Source organism: Erithacus rubecula (assembly GCF_903797595.1).
Source record: "Erithacus rubecula genome assembly, chromosome: 2".
Taxonomy (NCBI): domain Eukaryota; kingdom Metazoa; phylum Chordata; class Aves; order Passeriformes; family Muscicapidae; genus Erithacus; species Erithacus rubecula.
The window spans coordinates 28,677,223-28,694,582 of NC_136685.1; the positions used below are offsets into that span (position 1 = coordinate 28,677,223).

At 33.4% G+C, this 17,360-nt stretch overlaps 1 protein-coding gene across 38 annotated transcripts in view; it reads left to right on the forward strand.

Moving 5' to 3' along the window:
• The window catches only part of RIMS1 (regulating synaptic membrane exocytosis 1), a 299,994-nt gene that overhangs the window by 196,396 nt on the left and 86,238 nt on the right, over positions 1-17,360 (forward strand). For 12 of the 38 annotated variants that reach the window (XM_079299113.1, XM_079299101.1, XM_079299116.1 and 9 more), the window contains 2 exons: positions 751-910; positions 1,384-1,509. In XM_079299113.1, the coding sequence (XP_079155239.1) occupies positions 751-910; positions 1,384-1,509 (286 nt within the window). Of the gene's footprint in view, positions 1-750; positions 911-1,383; positions 1,510-5,426; positions 5,490-8,817; positions 8,896-9,267; positions 9,382-9,843; positions 9,934-14,117; positions 14,202-17,360 lie in introns of all 38 variants that reach the window. The other 26 variants (XM_079299111.1, XM_079299134.1, XM_079299136.1 and 23 more) reach the window with 5 other exon arrangements.

The window sequence follows — 17,360 nt, forward strand, 5'->3', positions numbered from 1 at the left end:
TTTTAGGAGGATAACAGGTACCTTTTGAAAGCTATTATCTTACTGAGTTTCATTGTCAGTTTTAGAATGGGAGTCAAAATGTATAACAAGACAAAGAGTGTGTGCTACATAGGAAAAGGCACAACAATATTGATATTTTGAAAATGTACTAACATTCTACTGATTTTTTTAAATCCTATTTAAAAATACTGAAAGAAATTTTGCCACTTAGTCATAGTATTTGGAAAAAATATTGTGCAAATTATGCAACACCCAATATTTAGTCAAACATTCTCTAAATCCTAGTAGGTGGTTTTTCCAAGTTCAGTAGGAGAACATCTTTGTGTTTAACTGAAACAAGAGGCAGAAAGATGCTTTACATGTGAGCAGCCCTATGTGAGTGTGTGCTGTTGTGTGCAAGCATGGTTTCTCCATTTTTCAGATGAAGTAAACCTGCACTGTTCAGATTCCTTTCAAATATTTTTAATATACACAAAAATACCCAAAATTTTCTTCCCCAAGTAAGAAAACTGCTCCACATCTTCCAATACATTGAAAAGTCTCATTTTTTCAGTCTCTGTAGATGTAGACATTTAAAGGTAATGCTAGTAATTAATTGTGCATGATACATTGGAGCGTACTACAGCTGAATGATGACCTGAAAGTTGTGTAATCGTTTGGATACATTCTCCTGGAAGACTAGCCATCTGAATTCTTTCTAAACCCAGACCTCTGTTGTCTAATTGCCTTTTGTTATTACCCTCTTGCCAGTAGGTTATAGGTCTAGTACTAGAGAAGGTAAATCCACAACGCTAACTGTGCCAGAACAGCAAAGAGCAACAACACATCATCGTTCACGTTCTGTGTCTCCTCACCGTGGTGACGATCAGGGCAGGCCCCGTTCACGTTTACCAAATGTGCCATTACAGAGGTAGGCAGCATTTCATGTGTCTAAAATGTGTCATTATTGACTTTCCTCTTGTTCAGGAATGTTTCACGATTTTAAAGCTTGGGTTTTGTATCTAAATTTATTAGTGCAGTATTTGAATTTGATGTATGCTTTTATTAGTCACGCAAGAGCACTCATGGAATGAATCATAACTTTGTACGACTTATATCTTTCTACTCATATTTTCTCTGTGATTCATTCATCATCTGTGTACCATAACTAATACATAAGTTTGGATATTTTTTTTCAGTCAGTGGCTAAATATTCTATGAAGCCACTTAAGTATATTTGTAGGATAATTGTGGCATGTATAAATTGCATAATTTTTAATGTCATTCTTTCAGAAATCAAGTATTAATAATTCATTATTAAAAAACTTTCTTCAACCAACTTGTACCGTGATCCATTGTTGTTCATGACAAAACAAGATTATCATGCATATTTCTGCTTTTCAGGAGTTTAGATGAAATTCATCAAATGAGAAGATCACGTTCTCCAACTAGACACCATGATGCCTCCAGAACTCCAGTTGATTACAGATCCAGAGAGATGGATAGTCAGTATTTATCTGATCAAGAAAGGTACATTGTCAGCCTGAACATGGAAAGAAGTTTAGAAACATCTTTGTCAGTTTGCCTAATTTTCAAGTTTTTGTTAGAAATGTGACTGATAGCGATAGAGAAGGGAGAGAATTCATCATAACTGATAAATCTAGTGCCACTATTAAATAATCTACACCTTTTTTTTTTTTTTTTGTAAAACTGGGTACTGAATTTACAGTAATTGCAGGTATCTAGATAAAGGATTCTTCTTTGTTTGTCTTAGATATTCTATTGTTTTTTTCCTAAATAAAGCCCAGAGGTTTTAGCTAGAAAGCCATACATGTTCATGTATTCCCTAGCTCTTCTTGTAATGCACCAGAATTTAACAGTTGTGCTAGACAGTGAAATACCAGACATGAACTCCTCCTAGCTGGGAGCTGGATGCATGCTGGTTTGGATTCATGTGCTTATGAATTTTGGACATCTATGGGTGCAGCCTCCCAGCATCTTATGTTACATTCTAGTGTACTTTGTACATTACCTAGGCATAGCAAGGAGAGTTGCAGTACTAGCTGTAGTGTGCAAAAGCTTCCAGTCTTAGATGTGTGACACATACACATCTCTCCCTGGAATACTTGGAGTGGCTACACTCGGAGAACATGAGACCTCTCCTAGTAGGCACTGTTTTCAGGTGTCTAGGAATGATATTCTGATAAAATGGAAGAAATTAGAATTTCTGTTTAGTTTGTAGCTGCAAAAAAAAAGGTTAGAAATGTATTTCGGCTCAGCAATTGTGAATAATAATAATGACAGTCACACAGATTATCAATCTGTATGGGAGATTGTTTGCTTTAAAGAAGTCATATAGCTAGACTATAATAACAAACTTACCATTCAGATAAGATAAATTGGCATAGTAATGTCTTTGATTTTTTTTTTTTTTTGGCAGTAAGTAACTACTTTTAGAATTAAGTATAACAAAATCTTTCCAGAAACATCAATACAGAAAATACATTTCATCGTTATGTGGAAGCATGTTAACATTAAATCATAAAAACCTCTGGAAATCTTTGGCCAGTTTTGAAGCAGCATAAAGACTGAGTAACAGATGGCTCTTGCAGTTAAGCTAGTTCAGTTTTGTATATGATCTTGCCTGTTTTACTTTTGTGGTGTAGTAACATAGGTGTAGGAATTCATTTAAAAACTCAGTTTTATAGGCAAGAAGTATGTACAGAATTGACTACGTTGGATTTTTGTAGTGAATTTTCTTTCAGAGGTGAATTAAAGTTGTTTCTAAATATAGTAGTCAGATTTATAGTTAGGCGAATTAAGTACTGTCCACTTGTTGCAAGTTTTTTCAGTTTTTATTTATTTCAGGCAGTGATATATTCAAAAGATTCCTGAAGATCTTTATTCAATTGATTTCTTATTCATCAGATTTGAAGAAAAAAAGGTTTTAAAAAGTAACTTTTGTCAGTATAAATATAGACAGTTAACTGTCTAGAAATTTCTCTTTTAGTAAAGCCTCAAACCTAGACATAACTGGTGATATGTGCATGGATTGTGGTTGGAGAGGAGCTGGGTTTACATTGAGTCTTTCCTGGGGATGAGCAATGGGCTGCTGGATTTGGTCAGAATCTTTTCAGTGTTAACAAACCTTTTTTTGGAATTTTAAAGATCAGACATGTGGGATGTACATGGCTTATTTGCAGGATTTAAAATGGGTCCATGTACCTGGTGTCCTGGAATAATAATCTTGTCTGCAGTGGTCCCCTTTTCCCCATTTTCCTTTTTTATCTTTTCCCCCAGATTTGCTCAGTTGTGAAGGCTATTTAATTCTGGCAGGTTTTGACAGCTTTCAATACAAAAGAATAGCATCATATCCAAAACTGTGTTTTCTTGAGAAAGATCCTCTGTCACATACAAGAATTAAAAACCCCCAACTTTTTAAAATATTATGAGTAGTGTAGATATTATGAGTGGTGCATTTAGTGAACCCTTTATCTAAAGAATTACATTCACATAGATATCTAATACAAACTTGGCTTGAAAGCTGAGGAATTATCTGATAATTACATGCCAGAAATTACAGTTGCTGATTAGTTTCAAAATTTTCTCAGTGATCTGTTACTGGTTCAAAATTAATATTAAATAGTAATATAGGTCTTTGTAAAAATAGTTACTACCACTATCTTACAGAAGCATCTGTTGCAATAAATTTAGTGGAAATTTCTTGTCCACTTCAACAGTTTTATATATATTTATATACATATATACACACATGTATGAATATATATATAAACTGTTAGGAAGAGCTTTTTATTAAGAAATCATTGCCAAATTTTGAAGAGCATGGCACTTTTTTTTCTTTGTGTTTCTTTTATTAAAATCTGTTAATTATGAGTATAGAAAACATTTATTTGAGAATAATAATCTCTACTTTAAATGTCTCCCAAACCAGATTTAGTTTTTCAGAGAACTGCATATGCTCACAATTTTGGTAATCTTCTTGATAGTTCTTTTCCTTTTTTTTTTCTTAACTCGAATGTTTCATGTGGATTTGCTATTTTATATCACTTTTCAGGATGACTTTTTTATTAGTCATTTATTTACTTTGGGCCAATTAGATACTCTTTGGCTTAGGAAATGTAAATATTAACAAAGTACCCAATGATTTAATGTCGACTTTGCATCTACTTTGCAACTCTAAAGAAAATAGTAACTTTCTTCCTAAAATCCATGGTTGTTTGTAGTTGGGAAACCTGCATATAAATTCTGTCAGTCCTCTGCAGCTGTGAATAGAAATTTGGCTTAGAAAGAAAATTTAAAAATTCAATTCAACTCTAGTACATATTGTTGCATCAAGCTGGTGGCTCCAGATGTAATTGAATCTTATATGACTCACAAGCCATTATTTATGAGATAAATAATGCTTATAGTGTATCAATGAAATAGATCATTTTATAAAGGCATGAAGTGTGAAACACATTGAACAACTGCTGCTTTATCTGTTTTGTAATGTTTTCTCTCTTTTTTTTTTTTTTTGCCATAGTGCTTCATGGGATTCCCTGCTTCTTTTAAAATTAGCATGTTTCCATGAAGCTTACCTTTAATTTCATGTTTACAATGATAGGAGTTTTGGAGCTTGGTCTTTCTGATTGTGTTGAAGTGCTTTAAACTGCAGGCTTAATTCAAGGGATATTTCATATCATAGTCATATTTACCATAGGCATAAATATGCATTAATTTCACCATTTTGCTGGCTATAGTATATGTTTGATTACAGTATAAGAAAAATAGAATAGATGGCTGATTTTCCTCAATTCGAAAGAATTAGAAATAAAAAGTCTGAAAGCTGACTAGCTTTTTTGTTAGTTTCTTTAGGATTGTCATTATAAAATACCTTGAAGAGCTGTGAGTCAGAATTTATGTTTGGCTAAATACAGTATTTCTAATGAGCATATATTTTTGATTTTCCCTAAAGGGTGACTGGTTATTCTTCTTATAAACCAAGCTGCACTAAATCATGATCAAACCTTCACTGCTTTTATGTGTATGATTTTGCAGCTTATGAAGCCACAAAACCCAACACAAAACAAACAACAGGCATCTTTCTTTTTTTTCCTAAAGCAGTTCTCCATTAATTAGTTCACAAGACAGGAGGTTATTAGAAAACTGTAGCCATTTTATCTATTTGTTTCATCATGATGAGCTCTGAAATAGTAATTCTGAATTTTAAAGAAAAATATCACAGAAGGAGGTGCTACATTAAAATGAATTTGTTGAAACTGTAGTTACTACATGCATTTTTTGAGACATGCAGACTAATCAGACTATCTGGGTGAAGGCTTTTCATTTCTTTTTATGTTTTCATTTGCTTATCATTGGCATAACTCATGTCATCTAATGCTTCATAACTATATCTGTTTCACTCACCATCCATCCTGTCTGTGCAGTGAGCTTCTTATGCTGCCCAGAGCAAAGCGAGGAAGAAGTGCAGAGTGCCTACATACCATCAGGTAAATACAGGAATGTGGGAATCATGGACACATCTGGTTAGCTCTCCATTCTTTGTGTGCCCAGCGTTTTTTCCATGGTGGTATTTAGTCCCAGTAAATGTAGAACTTTCAAGTACATTGTGATCCAGATGTCAGTTGTTCTTTTTTTGTTTGTCTTAATTCAGATTCAGATGTGTCTATCTGTTTTTGCACCTCAGAGGTAGGGGTTAAAAGAGTTGAAGAAACTTTGGTTTTGCAGTTGTATTTTGTGGTAGATTTTCTGTCTAGTCACAAAAGCCCTGATCTCCCAATGCATGATGGCATTGTTATAATTTCAAACTTTGGTTTTTTTGGTTGGTTTTGTTTTCTTTTATTTGCATTTTTATGTTTATATAGCAGCCATGCACAATTAAACAGTCTTTGCTTGTTGTGACACCTAATCTCATGCTGATTTAGTCACTTGCACAGGAATAAATACTGATGTACAAGGGCTTTACTGGAAGTCCCAGATTTGAGGGGTTTTGTATTACTTGTTTTGCATTGAAAAATTATTCTATAAATTGGATCCACATGTAAAGTTGTACTTTGGGCCCATCTTAATCTTCAATTAATCTCTTGTTCCAAAGCTTGGATCTCCCCATTTTACCATTTTCCAGTGTTGTGAAACTAAACAGGACTGAAATATCTTTATCTAAAAATATCAAAGTCTGCTCCACCACCTTTTTTTTCCACCATGTCTGTTAACCTTGTTAAAAATCCATTACATTGTGTAGAACATCTTTCATTTGCAAAAAGTAAAAATGTAATTTGAAGTTAAAGTAATTAATCATTCAACTAATTGAACCAGGTAGTTACCTTTGGTCCCTTCAAGAATCTGGCTGTTGATTAGACTTTTGTGTCAGTGCTAAATGTTTAAAATCATCAAATGTTAAACCATGTTGTCTTAGCGCCGTTATTCATTTACTTAATGTAGGATTTTCTCTTACAACATAGTTTAGTTTTTTAAATGTCTTGGCTTGCTTGAATCTTCATCATCAAATTTGAAGGAGTATTGAAGATGTTGTGATAGGGTTCTGTTTTAAAGCAGAGTAGTATAAAACTAAAATAATAAATATGTACACGTTCAAAAAATCTCTGTCAGTGAAGCTGCTAAATTAGTCTTTATTATCAACAGAAACATTTCCATTCTCATACTTCAGCTGAAAAGGCTTTTTCCTCAAGATTTTAGGTTTCAGGTTTTAATAATTTAACTTCTTGTTATTTTGTGTTTGTTTATTGTCAGATAATAGCAATTTTTCCCTACTCCTTCCCATGTCCCTTTTGCTCTATATTCTGTAGATTCACCCTCTTCCTGCCCTCAGCCCTGTGCTTTCTCCTTTCCCTTTTAAAGATTATAATTGTCATTGTAATTTTTTAATGGCACTGCTTAAAGTCTCAATTAATGAAGTAAATACAGCACTGTAAACGTTTGGTATACTTTGTCAAGCCATTAGCTTTCTAAAAGTTTTACAAATCTACCAAACCAGTCTGGTCACAGCAAAAAGTTGTGCAAGGACAGCAGTAGAGTTAGGTAACAGCTACGCTGAATTCAGAGCCTTGAGCTCCTCCTTGCCTTTTTATTTATTCTCTTTATTATTACTGTATTTTTGTGATCAAAAAACCCAAAAAAATTCACCCTTAAAAAGTAATAGTAGTGGTATACTATGGTACTTACAATAATGTACTGAAGGTGAATATAAAAACAATAGATGACAATAGATTGATTCATTTAAATTTAACTCTGAGGCTTATACACCTCAATTCTAAATAATACCCCCAAACTGGCAATATACATTCTTGAAAGGATAGTTTTGAAAACAGTTTCAGGAAAAATTTGTTCTATGCCTTCTTTTGTCCTTTCCTATTTCTAGTGTATTCCAACATTTATTCATGTTAGAATTTTTCTAAGGCTTTATCCTTGTTTTATAGGCAGCTGACTGAACAATGGTTTATTTAGTCCTTGGGACAGCCTCAGCTTAAAATGGGAAAGAAATGTTAATGGTTTCATGATAAATGAAAGAAATTAGGTAGTCCAAGCTACAAAGTTAAGATACATGGTGAGTTTAATGCACCAGTTTGGAATACTAGTCCTAGCTATCCATCCTGTTGCTCTGTATGCAATTATTAACTAATAGCAGAAATGCTGGAAAGGTGGGTACCTATGCTACAGAGCATGGGTTGTCACATTCCATGTCTTAGATCAGCCCTACTTTGATTGGTAATATCTGCTCATATGCCAGCATTGGCCTGATGACAACCATTCCTTTATTCCTCCTTTGTGATGTTTCAGTGCCCTCTGATAGAGAAGTCACCTGTGGTGTCCACTAAACCCACACAAGCAGGGTCTAAGTCCCTCTGTTGAGAGCTGAGGTATTTCCAGGCAGAGAGTTGATTCATCTGTCTGTGGCACAGCCAGGTTTCTAATGTTCATCCTGCTGTGTTTTGGTCTGAGGAATCAAAAGGTCCTATCAGGACAGGCCGTTCTGATGCTGTAAAATCCTCAAGCCTGCTGTTCCCTCTCCTAGTAGTTCCATAGTTGTGTCCTAGTAAGAGTATAAGGAAAATTTTTAGAATGTTGTTATTAACCCTTACCCATTAAATGGCCATAATTCCCATTCAGCAGCACTGTCTGCCTTTAAATTTCTCTCTTGTTCATTGAGTTGAGCTGGCTGATAAAATAAACATTTCCTTCTCTAAAATCTATGATGGTATTAGACATCTGCCTTCGTGCTGCTCTGTTGGCTTATGTAGTACTTCTCCAAAGTTTTAAAATTAGCTTATAATTAATAACATTTAATTACTGGTACATTTTGAAGCTGATACACCACTTTGAAAAGACCCACATTCAAAAAAGCCAGCTGCTAATACATCTGTAATTAAATTTTTTTATACTCTATATATATATATATCCCTTTTTTAGCAAGACTTTTATGCTTTGTTACTTAGTTAAAAACTCTGCAGGTCTAAGTAAGGCAACTCTAAGAGAAATAAAGAATAAACTTAATATTAACTTAAAGCACTATTTTAAATGTAATATATATTGCTTCCATTTCAAGAAAACATCTGAGCTGTAATATTATTTGCATAAGTTCATGCACTTCATTGAGAAAATGATTAATACAAAATTTTCCCTCTAGATAGCTGTGGCAGTACTAGAGAAAAACATATATGAGATATCTACTCCTACAGCTATACAACATAATAGAATATTATGAATTTATTTTATGTTCTTGTCAGTCTTGGCTTGCCTTTACCTGTCTTTTTATTTCTGGCATGTTTTTGTTTTGTCCTGTGTCCCACCACATTCAAGAAGTTCTGTTAGGCACTATAAAACGTTACCACCCAAGATGCCTTTACTAGAAAATGGTACTCATTGGAACTTATACAGGTAAGAAGTGTTTAGTAGTGTTAGTTAGTATTTAGTTAAGTGTTTAGTCCCCTTTAAGTAGTTAGCTTCTTTTTAAAAAACATAAATAGACTTCCCTGGTTAAAGAAAAAAATAACAAAATGTTTCATACATTTTTGTGACTGAGACATAAGGGATAAATCCTTAAAATAACTAAATCTAATTGTTTAAATTAACACCTGTATTACAAAAAAAAAAACAAAAACTAAACCAAACTACTTTGTATTAGTTGTCTTCACTGTTAAAATTATATGTTGCATGTTTTTCTTTATTGCATTCTTTTGTTTATGTATGAGATTTCTGTTACATGTCAAATTTATTTTCATTTTGTTTAAATAATTTTAATTTACAAAGCTCAACTCTTCCTGCATGTGCTAAGACCAAATCCGTGATTAGACAGGATATTTCACTCCTTCATGATTGCCTTAATTCACCAATATCGAAATTTGGAGATGATCTGCTGGTTAGGTAAGACACTGAGGATTAATCCCCCCATTTGTTTGGTATCTGATATGGATTTTGCAGAATAAATGAGCTTCACTGTAAAGGGATTTCACATGACATATAGTGGATCACATTCTTTTATGTTGGCTTATGACTTATTGCTGTTATAAGGATATAACTTTATTGTTTGGTATTTCTCATTCCACTTTTCTTACAAGTGGATGATGTTCTGTCTCATTCAGTTTTAAACATTTCAATGATATTTGCAAAAAACTTCTAGCAGCCTTTTGTTTGCTTTTATTTTCTAAACAAATCTTGACACTATCATCCAGTCAACTCTTTTATGTTTTCCTTAATTAAATCATTGTGATTTTACATTTTCTGTAAAGAGAGCATTATTTTATGAGTTAATATCTAACATTGTATTCCTTTCTTTGTTTTCTTTTTCTTTCTCTTCTACCATTGGATGCAATGCACTGGCACTAGTGAACTGCAGCCCTCCCTTGACAGGGCTAGGAGTGCTAGTACCAACTGCTTGAGACCAGATACTAGTTTGCATTCACCAGAACGAGAAAGGTATAAAATAAAAACTTATGAATTTCTTGTCATCTGTGCTGGTGATCTTTATAAGTTTTGTTTTTCTTCATATGAATATTCTACATTCTTGTACATTCTTGTCTGCTTTGGTATTTGTAGACATTTTTGCTCTTATATTCATGTATGTCATGTAAATTGTGTGTTGGAGTTTATAACTGCTTCTGGCTACTTCCTTTTTTTTAGTTCAAGCTAATGTTCATTGTTTACAAAAGTCCTCAGTATGCTGATAATAGCATTGCAGTGTTAAGTATTTTGAAACTACCACTTGGTTGTGAAACTTCATCGTCATTTGCTAAAAAAGCATTACATCTGTTTCTTGTTTTTTCTGTGGACTGCTATTAAAGCAGTGGCATAAATTAGAAAGTACAAGAAAACTCCCACATTTCAAACCAGAACTGTATCAATACTGATGTATTTTTTACAAAACAGCCAAACATCATTGCTTTCTTCAATCTGCTGCATATGCTTTTGCAACTGCATTAGGGTTGTTTTGCTCTGATATTAAGGTTCACATAAGTCTTAAGGCATGTTTACAATTTAAATGAAATATTACTGTGTCACATACATTGTGAAGGCATGTTATGGATGCTTTCTGTGCTTCTACAATTACAATAGCTTGATTCGAAATTTTAGTTGAATCAAATATTATTGTTGTAAAATGATGCTTCCATGGGAGAACTTTTCATCATTACCTAACAATTATACCACTTTAGAGTGAGATTTTAGGCTCACTAAAGGCAATAATAGGCTCTCTTTGAGTGGGAGTAGGACAGAATTATGATTTTATCTGTGCAATACATATTTAACTAGTATAGAAGTTAATAGTGCTTTTTCAGTTAATACAGAGTGTAGTGGTAGTAACAGTTGTGTTATTTTCTTTATTGTGGGACAGGATGTGTGAAGAAAGGCACTAAGAATGTACTTACTGCTTTGCATAGGGTGTCACCTGATTTTTTTTGTTTATAATTTCCCTTTCCTTTCTCCCCACTTCCTTCTGCTTCTTGGTTGGAACTGTGCTCTAGAGTTATGCTCTTGTTGAAGAGAAGTGACCAATGTTCTGTTGAGGTATCCCTGATGGATCTAGAGTAGTTTATTCCTTTTTAAGTATGAGCTCAAGACATTACAGATTATATGAACATAGTTATTAAAAAACAGAAAACAATCATCTAACTTAGAGCCACTCAGAATGAAATATAAATATTTTTCTACATATTTTTTAAACTATTGTAATATTGTATTAATAATGGAGTGTGTAAATATATACAGCTGCCTTCATCTATGAGCAGTAACTTAATATAATTGCATATAAACTTGAGCACTGTGTTCTGTACTTATTTCAAGATGCCACCAATCAAATTAAACATTCAATGAAACACTAACTGGTAATTATACAGTACTAAAAATTTTATACTCAAAGCTACATGTGTCCTGATGTGAAGCAGTTCTGTCTATTATGTCTTTAGAATTCATGTCCAGTAACCTCTGTCCACTGGGCACTGTGCAGAATCTGCATCATTTGCATGTTCCTCATAAAGGAAAGTGTTCAGCCTATATTAATGACCTCTATTGCTATTAAACATCTATTTTAGCCAAATCATCAGTGGGTCTGATACAGAAAAATTGCCCATCACTGTAAAAGTTTTTCTTAGCTTTTAGAAGTTCTAAATAGGAGGTTTTTACTTGGGATCCTTCATAAGCAAGAAAGCTCTTGTTAAGTAAATTCATATTAAATTTATTCTTGATAGTTTCATTAGTAAGATATGTGTGGCTTTGGCAGAGGATTTTTCTTCCTTTTTTGTGATTTTGTTCAGAGTTTAGTCCCTCATATACTTCTATTTTGCACAGTATACTCAAAGATATTAAAAAATATCAATCCCCTCCTAATACCTCTATGCAGTTGCACCATACCTGCCTTTTTTTTCTTTTCCCATCATCTACCCTCTATTTATTTCAAGCTGTTTTGTTAATTTGTTTTTCTTTCTGTAGTTGAAATCGCTTTGATGACCTGCAAGACATCTTTAAGTTTATAATTGTCCTCTGTAGCCATTGAAAGTTACTTTTTCTGCTACTACTTCATTATGCTTTAGGTTTTTTCATTATTATCCTTTTCACTGTGTCTCGAAATTTCTGCTTTTTTCCTTGTAAATTGGGTGCTATTTCTTTAGAATGGAGAAATTTCTTTTCAACACTGAATATCTGGTCAGGAAAACAGACATGAGGTTCAAGGCAGACTCTGATCTGATTTAGGAATGGTTTCTCATCGTAGTAGCATGTTCTACAGACTGATTTAAGATTGCAGTCAGTGATAGTTAATAATATGTAATTTGGCTATTATTTACCCTCTACATTTCTGCTGTTTCAAGCAGTTGCTGAGTGTATTACAATATTAGCACAAGTGCAGTTGCACTGATTGGTACTTCTGGTTTGCCTTTGGCCTGAGACATGACTTAGTGGAGATCTGAACAAATGAAACTGAGGAGCACAGCCCAGGGATTAGGTCATGTACAAGGGTCAGCAAACCTGCAAAATACAGCCCCAACAGCTGTGTGAATTTGTTCTGAGGTGCTTCACTGCAGTGGGAATCAAAACATGAGGTTTGCCATCAGCTGGTCACAACTATCTAAACAATAGACAAAGCTCAATAGTTACACCTGTTACCTAATCATAACACATACCTGGGAGGTTGATCCAATTAAAGCTTGTCCTGATTTCATGTTGTTTTTTGTATTTCATGCCCTTAGCAGTCGAATACCCCCATTTCCATTTAAGATAATGTGCAGTGAAATAACTGTTTGCATTAGGTCTGTGGCATACTGTCTTTCTGGTTCTTTCCAACCATGTAAAGACATAGGCAGTTACATGTTGGTGTTGTATTGTGGCTCACAGTCATTCAGCATTCAATGAAAGGGAGCATGTTCTGGAAATTCGTACTGAATTACCCAGTTAATTCTATCAAATGCTCTTTAATATCTGTAGTGGATATCAGCATATTAAGGGCTTTGACTGAGTGCACTGATGCATAACATTTTCTTTAACTCTTGCTTTGGAGAGAAAAAGAACTACTAACAACCTATTTGCTCTTAAAACATCTGAAAGACCTACCTAACTGTTAAAATAATGCTCATGTCCCTGAAGCCTTTGTTATTTGCATGTTTCATAAATCAAACCCTTTTCCTTATTACATGGACTGGAAGAATGCCTCAGGAAGGGAAATATTAGATATTTGTTCTCAGTTTATGCAAACATTTTGCTATTTGTCAGTAAATCAATTTGTTTTAGTATTGTAAATTGTTATGCATACACTTGTTGCATTACAAACATATAACATCCCAAAAAAATAAGCAACATCAGTCTAGTTAGTATATATATATAATTATATAATTATATATATATATATATAGTAGTGATAGTATCTGTAATTCTAGTTTGAATTACCTTTTTCAAGAAAAAAAAAAATCACATAATTCACCAGTTTTCATTCTCAATTCAGCTCCTTTTAGTTGATTTTAGTTGTATAACATAATGTGCTGGCATGTACTGCAGAGATGAAGAGAAATAAACTGAAGAGGAAACTGGATGCACACACTTCCACGATATATTTTCAAATGATAAAAAATGACCCCACTACTTGTACACAAATATGTGTAGCTTAGTTTTAGTTAAATAATTAACCTGTATTCTTTCACTGCATTCCAGAAAAGGGTGACTTTATGCTCTAGAACTTTTATTACAATTAATAGTCCTACATTTTGTACTGAGATAACATTTTTCCATGTAAACAGCTGGGAGGGACGGGATTAACAAAATACCAAGATAAAGACCATCATATGGTCTTTAAAAGTCTTTTCTAATTTGGAATTGCAGCTTCTTACATAAATGTCAGGCTATTTGAAAACTTAGTGGTACACCATATAGAAGGTTTATATTGGTCTAAATTCTTCATCTTTGGGCACACCTTCTCTTTGTTTCAGATGTGATGTTTCTGCATTAAGCAGCCCTAAATAAAGTATAATTGGGTGTTGGAAAGCTGTTAGAAAAAAATAATTAAATTACACACTTCCAGTACTTTTTGGGGTATTTTTCCAGTCCCAAATCCCATCTATTTGATTTTACCACAAACTAAATATGGTATTTTTTTCCTGTTTTATTGAACGGGCAAACAGGGGTAGATGGTCCCCCTCCCTAGAGAGGAGACGACCTACTAGTCCCAGGATTCATATCCAGCATGCATCTCCGGAGGATGACAGGTACTAGTCAGCTCCTCCCAGTTGAAAAATGGCTTGCTGCATCTTGCACTCTCAGAGGAGAACTCTGAAATTTAAAAGTGTGCATATATGTGGAGATTTCCAACCTCCAGAAGCCCAAAATAAAACAGCAGTTTAGGTATCATCTCGGCATTTTGTTGAACTGTTATAAAGCACAGAAGAATGAACATTTCTTGAAGTTTTCTGTTTGTCTGAATAGTCACAAGACACGAAATATGCTGTCTGATACAACAGAACATTATCTGTGTTAATGTTCTTTAGTCTGTTTTTACCTGTTTTTCTGTAAATGGTGCTGGTGCTTTCACTGTGGTGCTTTATAATGTGATAAATACTTGTAGAGCATATTCTTGTGTACATGTTTGTTTTCATTGGTTTTGGTTTTCCTTTGTTCAACCAACTGTTCCTAGTTGGAGAAAAACCCCCACAGGCTGACATGTTGGAGGTCTTGGTTACACTTTCTAGTTGATGTATGTAAAAATTGGCACTGTTTGTAAATTCTGTCCAAATCAGGATGGCCTCCATGGAGCAGGTTTTCCTAATAAGGTAGGTTTTGATTAAGAACATCAGGGCTCTAAATAATTTTTTATCCTGAATATCACTTATGATTAGTGTAAGCACCTTTGTTTTTTACTTTTCATGAGTGTTTGAATCACATGAGTTTTGTTATCCCATTGCTTTGGCAGCAGTAATTTTTTAAAAATGTTATTTCCAGATAGTTCTGGCTTTATTTTAAGCAGATATTGCAATTTATATTTAAATGCAAATTCAAAAATTTTCTTTGTATTACAGTAAGTGACAGGATACAGATTGATGTAATAGAGGTTAATGTAAATGATCTGTACATGAACATATGAAGTTGCACTTAAAACTGTAAGAATGAAATACCAGTGCCAGTCCTGACCTTCTGCTAAAGTCTACACACAGTACTGATATTTGTACTGTGATTTATCTCATTTGCTCAATACTGAAAATATTCCACTCATACCAAGTGGGAAGTGTGTAACTGTGGGTAGTATTTTTTTTTTAATTTGAGTTAAACAGCATTATAAATTACAAAATTAAATTAGTGAAACATCATTTCCAAGCTGCCCTTCCTTACAGATACTGCATTTCCAGAATTTTTGCTACACATCCCTTTGATGGGACAGCTATTAAGAGTTTACAAATGTACTTTATGTCTTTTAGGCATTTTGGTTCTCATTTTTTTGAGTCAATGGAAAGATTACCTTTGGCTTTAGAGTATGAATTTGTCAGACTTGAAAAATCAGTGAAATGAGGTTTTCATTTAAATACTACCATTCTCAATGCCAAATAATAAGCCTTTTTACGTCAGCTGTAATTTTGTGGAGAAAGGCTGAAATCATCTAATACCACCAGCAGACATTTTACAAGGAAGCATCTGTAGGATATGGAATCTGTTATGGGAAAGTTTTTGAGATGGATAAACAGGAGTCTAAATTTCTATGTCAAATTGGTGCCTTCTCATATTTTTAAGTCTTGCATGCATTCTAGTCATCAAAACCCAGAGATGAGCAGTCAGGCACTGCTGAACACAGGGGGAATTTAAACTAACCTTAATACTAATGAGCATTTGCAACCTACCAGTTCCAGGATTTTCTCTGACATTAAGAGAAATTCTGAGAACATTGAGTTTTTTGCATTGAATATCTGTAGAGAGAACATCAGTGAGGGAATCAAAGGTGCTTTGCCTTTATTTTCTATAAGCTTACATTTATTCTGATTAATTCACATGTTTATTGCAGTGGGCCAGTGCTACTCAGTTCAATAATTAAAGGTTATTTTAAGATACACTTGTATCACAGCTGAAGTAGTGGCTGTTGGGGAATGACTGATGGATCAGCAGGGATAACAAACTAACTGTTTATCACAACTTTTGAATAATATTTCACAGAGTAATTGGCTTTGACAGACTTCATCTTACTCTTCATTTGAGTACTTTACAGATTTATATTACTAATAGGTCCAATTTGCATATAGAATGCAATCAAGATCTGTTTCTGAATACATTTCTTAAATCTATGACTTATGCATTTGCAACATATTTATTTCTAATGGTTATTAACATAAATTTTGATAAAAGCATTGGCAAGACTGTTCTTCTGGAATTTATTCACTTGCCATATCAGGAAGAAGTGACTCCTTGATAGGTAGATGAGATGAAGACATGAGTTAGTATTATTTTAGTGCTACATAAAGTAGCACTCACTGCAAACCACTGAGGACCCTTGTACAAGACAGTAACAAATCACTTAAAAATACTGGACACTGAATTGTATAAAAATGTTATGTTTTCATCTCAGAAGTAATAATTTTTAATTTCAGTAGGAATATTATCAAATTTCTGTGTGTAGATTTGCTAACACAAATCTGTTAAATATACAGAGGCACACAGAACTTTGGATCATGAGCTGTAAATAGCTTGTCTGTATATAAAACAGCATGTAGTGCTTGTCTCTATATGATATATATTGTTCAATGATTTGGTGTGACAGTTGGAAGATTTATGATCTTAGAGAGAAATTTTAGTCTTGCTGAGCCTAATGGAGGATGCAAATATATTACAAAACTTAGATTCTTAGTGGACTACAAATTTTGCTGAGTTTTCTCATTAAAATCCAAATTTTATGCTTGAAAAAAAAATATTCCATTAATAGATCTTATAATGTATTTCATTAAAACTATTAATAAACCAACAATATTTTTGCCAAATTAAAAACTGTGAACACATTCTGTAGCTTCAGCAGAAATTAAAATACCATAGAAATTCAGAAATATTCCTATATACATTTTATTTTTAAAAAAATCTGAGTCTACTGAGTCTTATTCTACTTTGTTCTTGAATTATTGCTAATGGTTACTGTAGTGGACTATGTAACAATAGAATATGAAAATTTCATCCAAATACATGAAATTAGGAAATTTATTTGCATTTCCAGGAGAATTTCACAATAAAATGACAAAATATGCATCTTCTTAAGCAGAGATTTTTTAATGTGTTTATATATATTCTCAGGAAGGATAATAGCACCTATTAAATAACAGGGCTGCCATTCAGCATGTAGAGTATAATGGTTTTTAAAAATACTGGTATGGCTTTCATTCTATACTTCATTACATCTT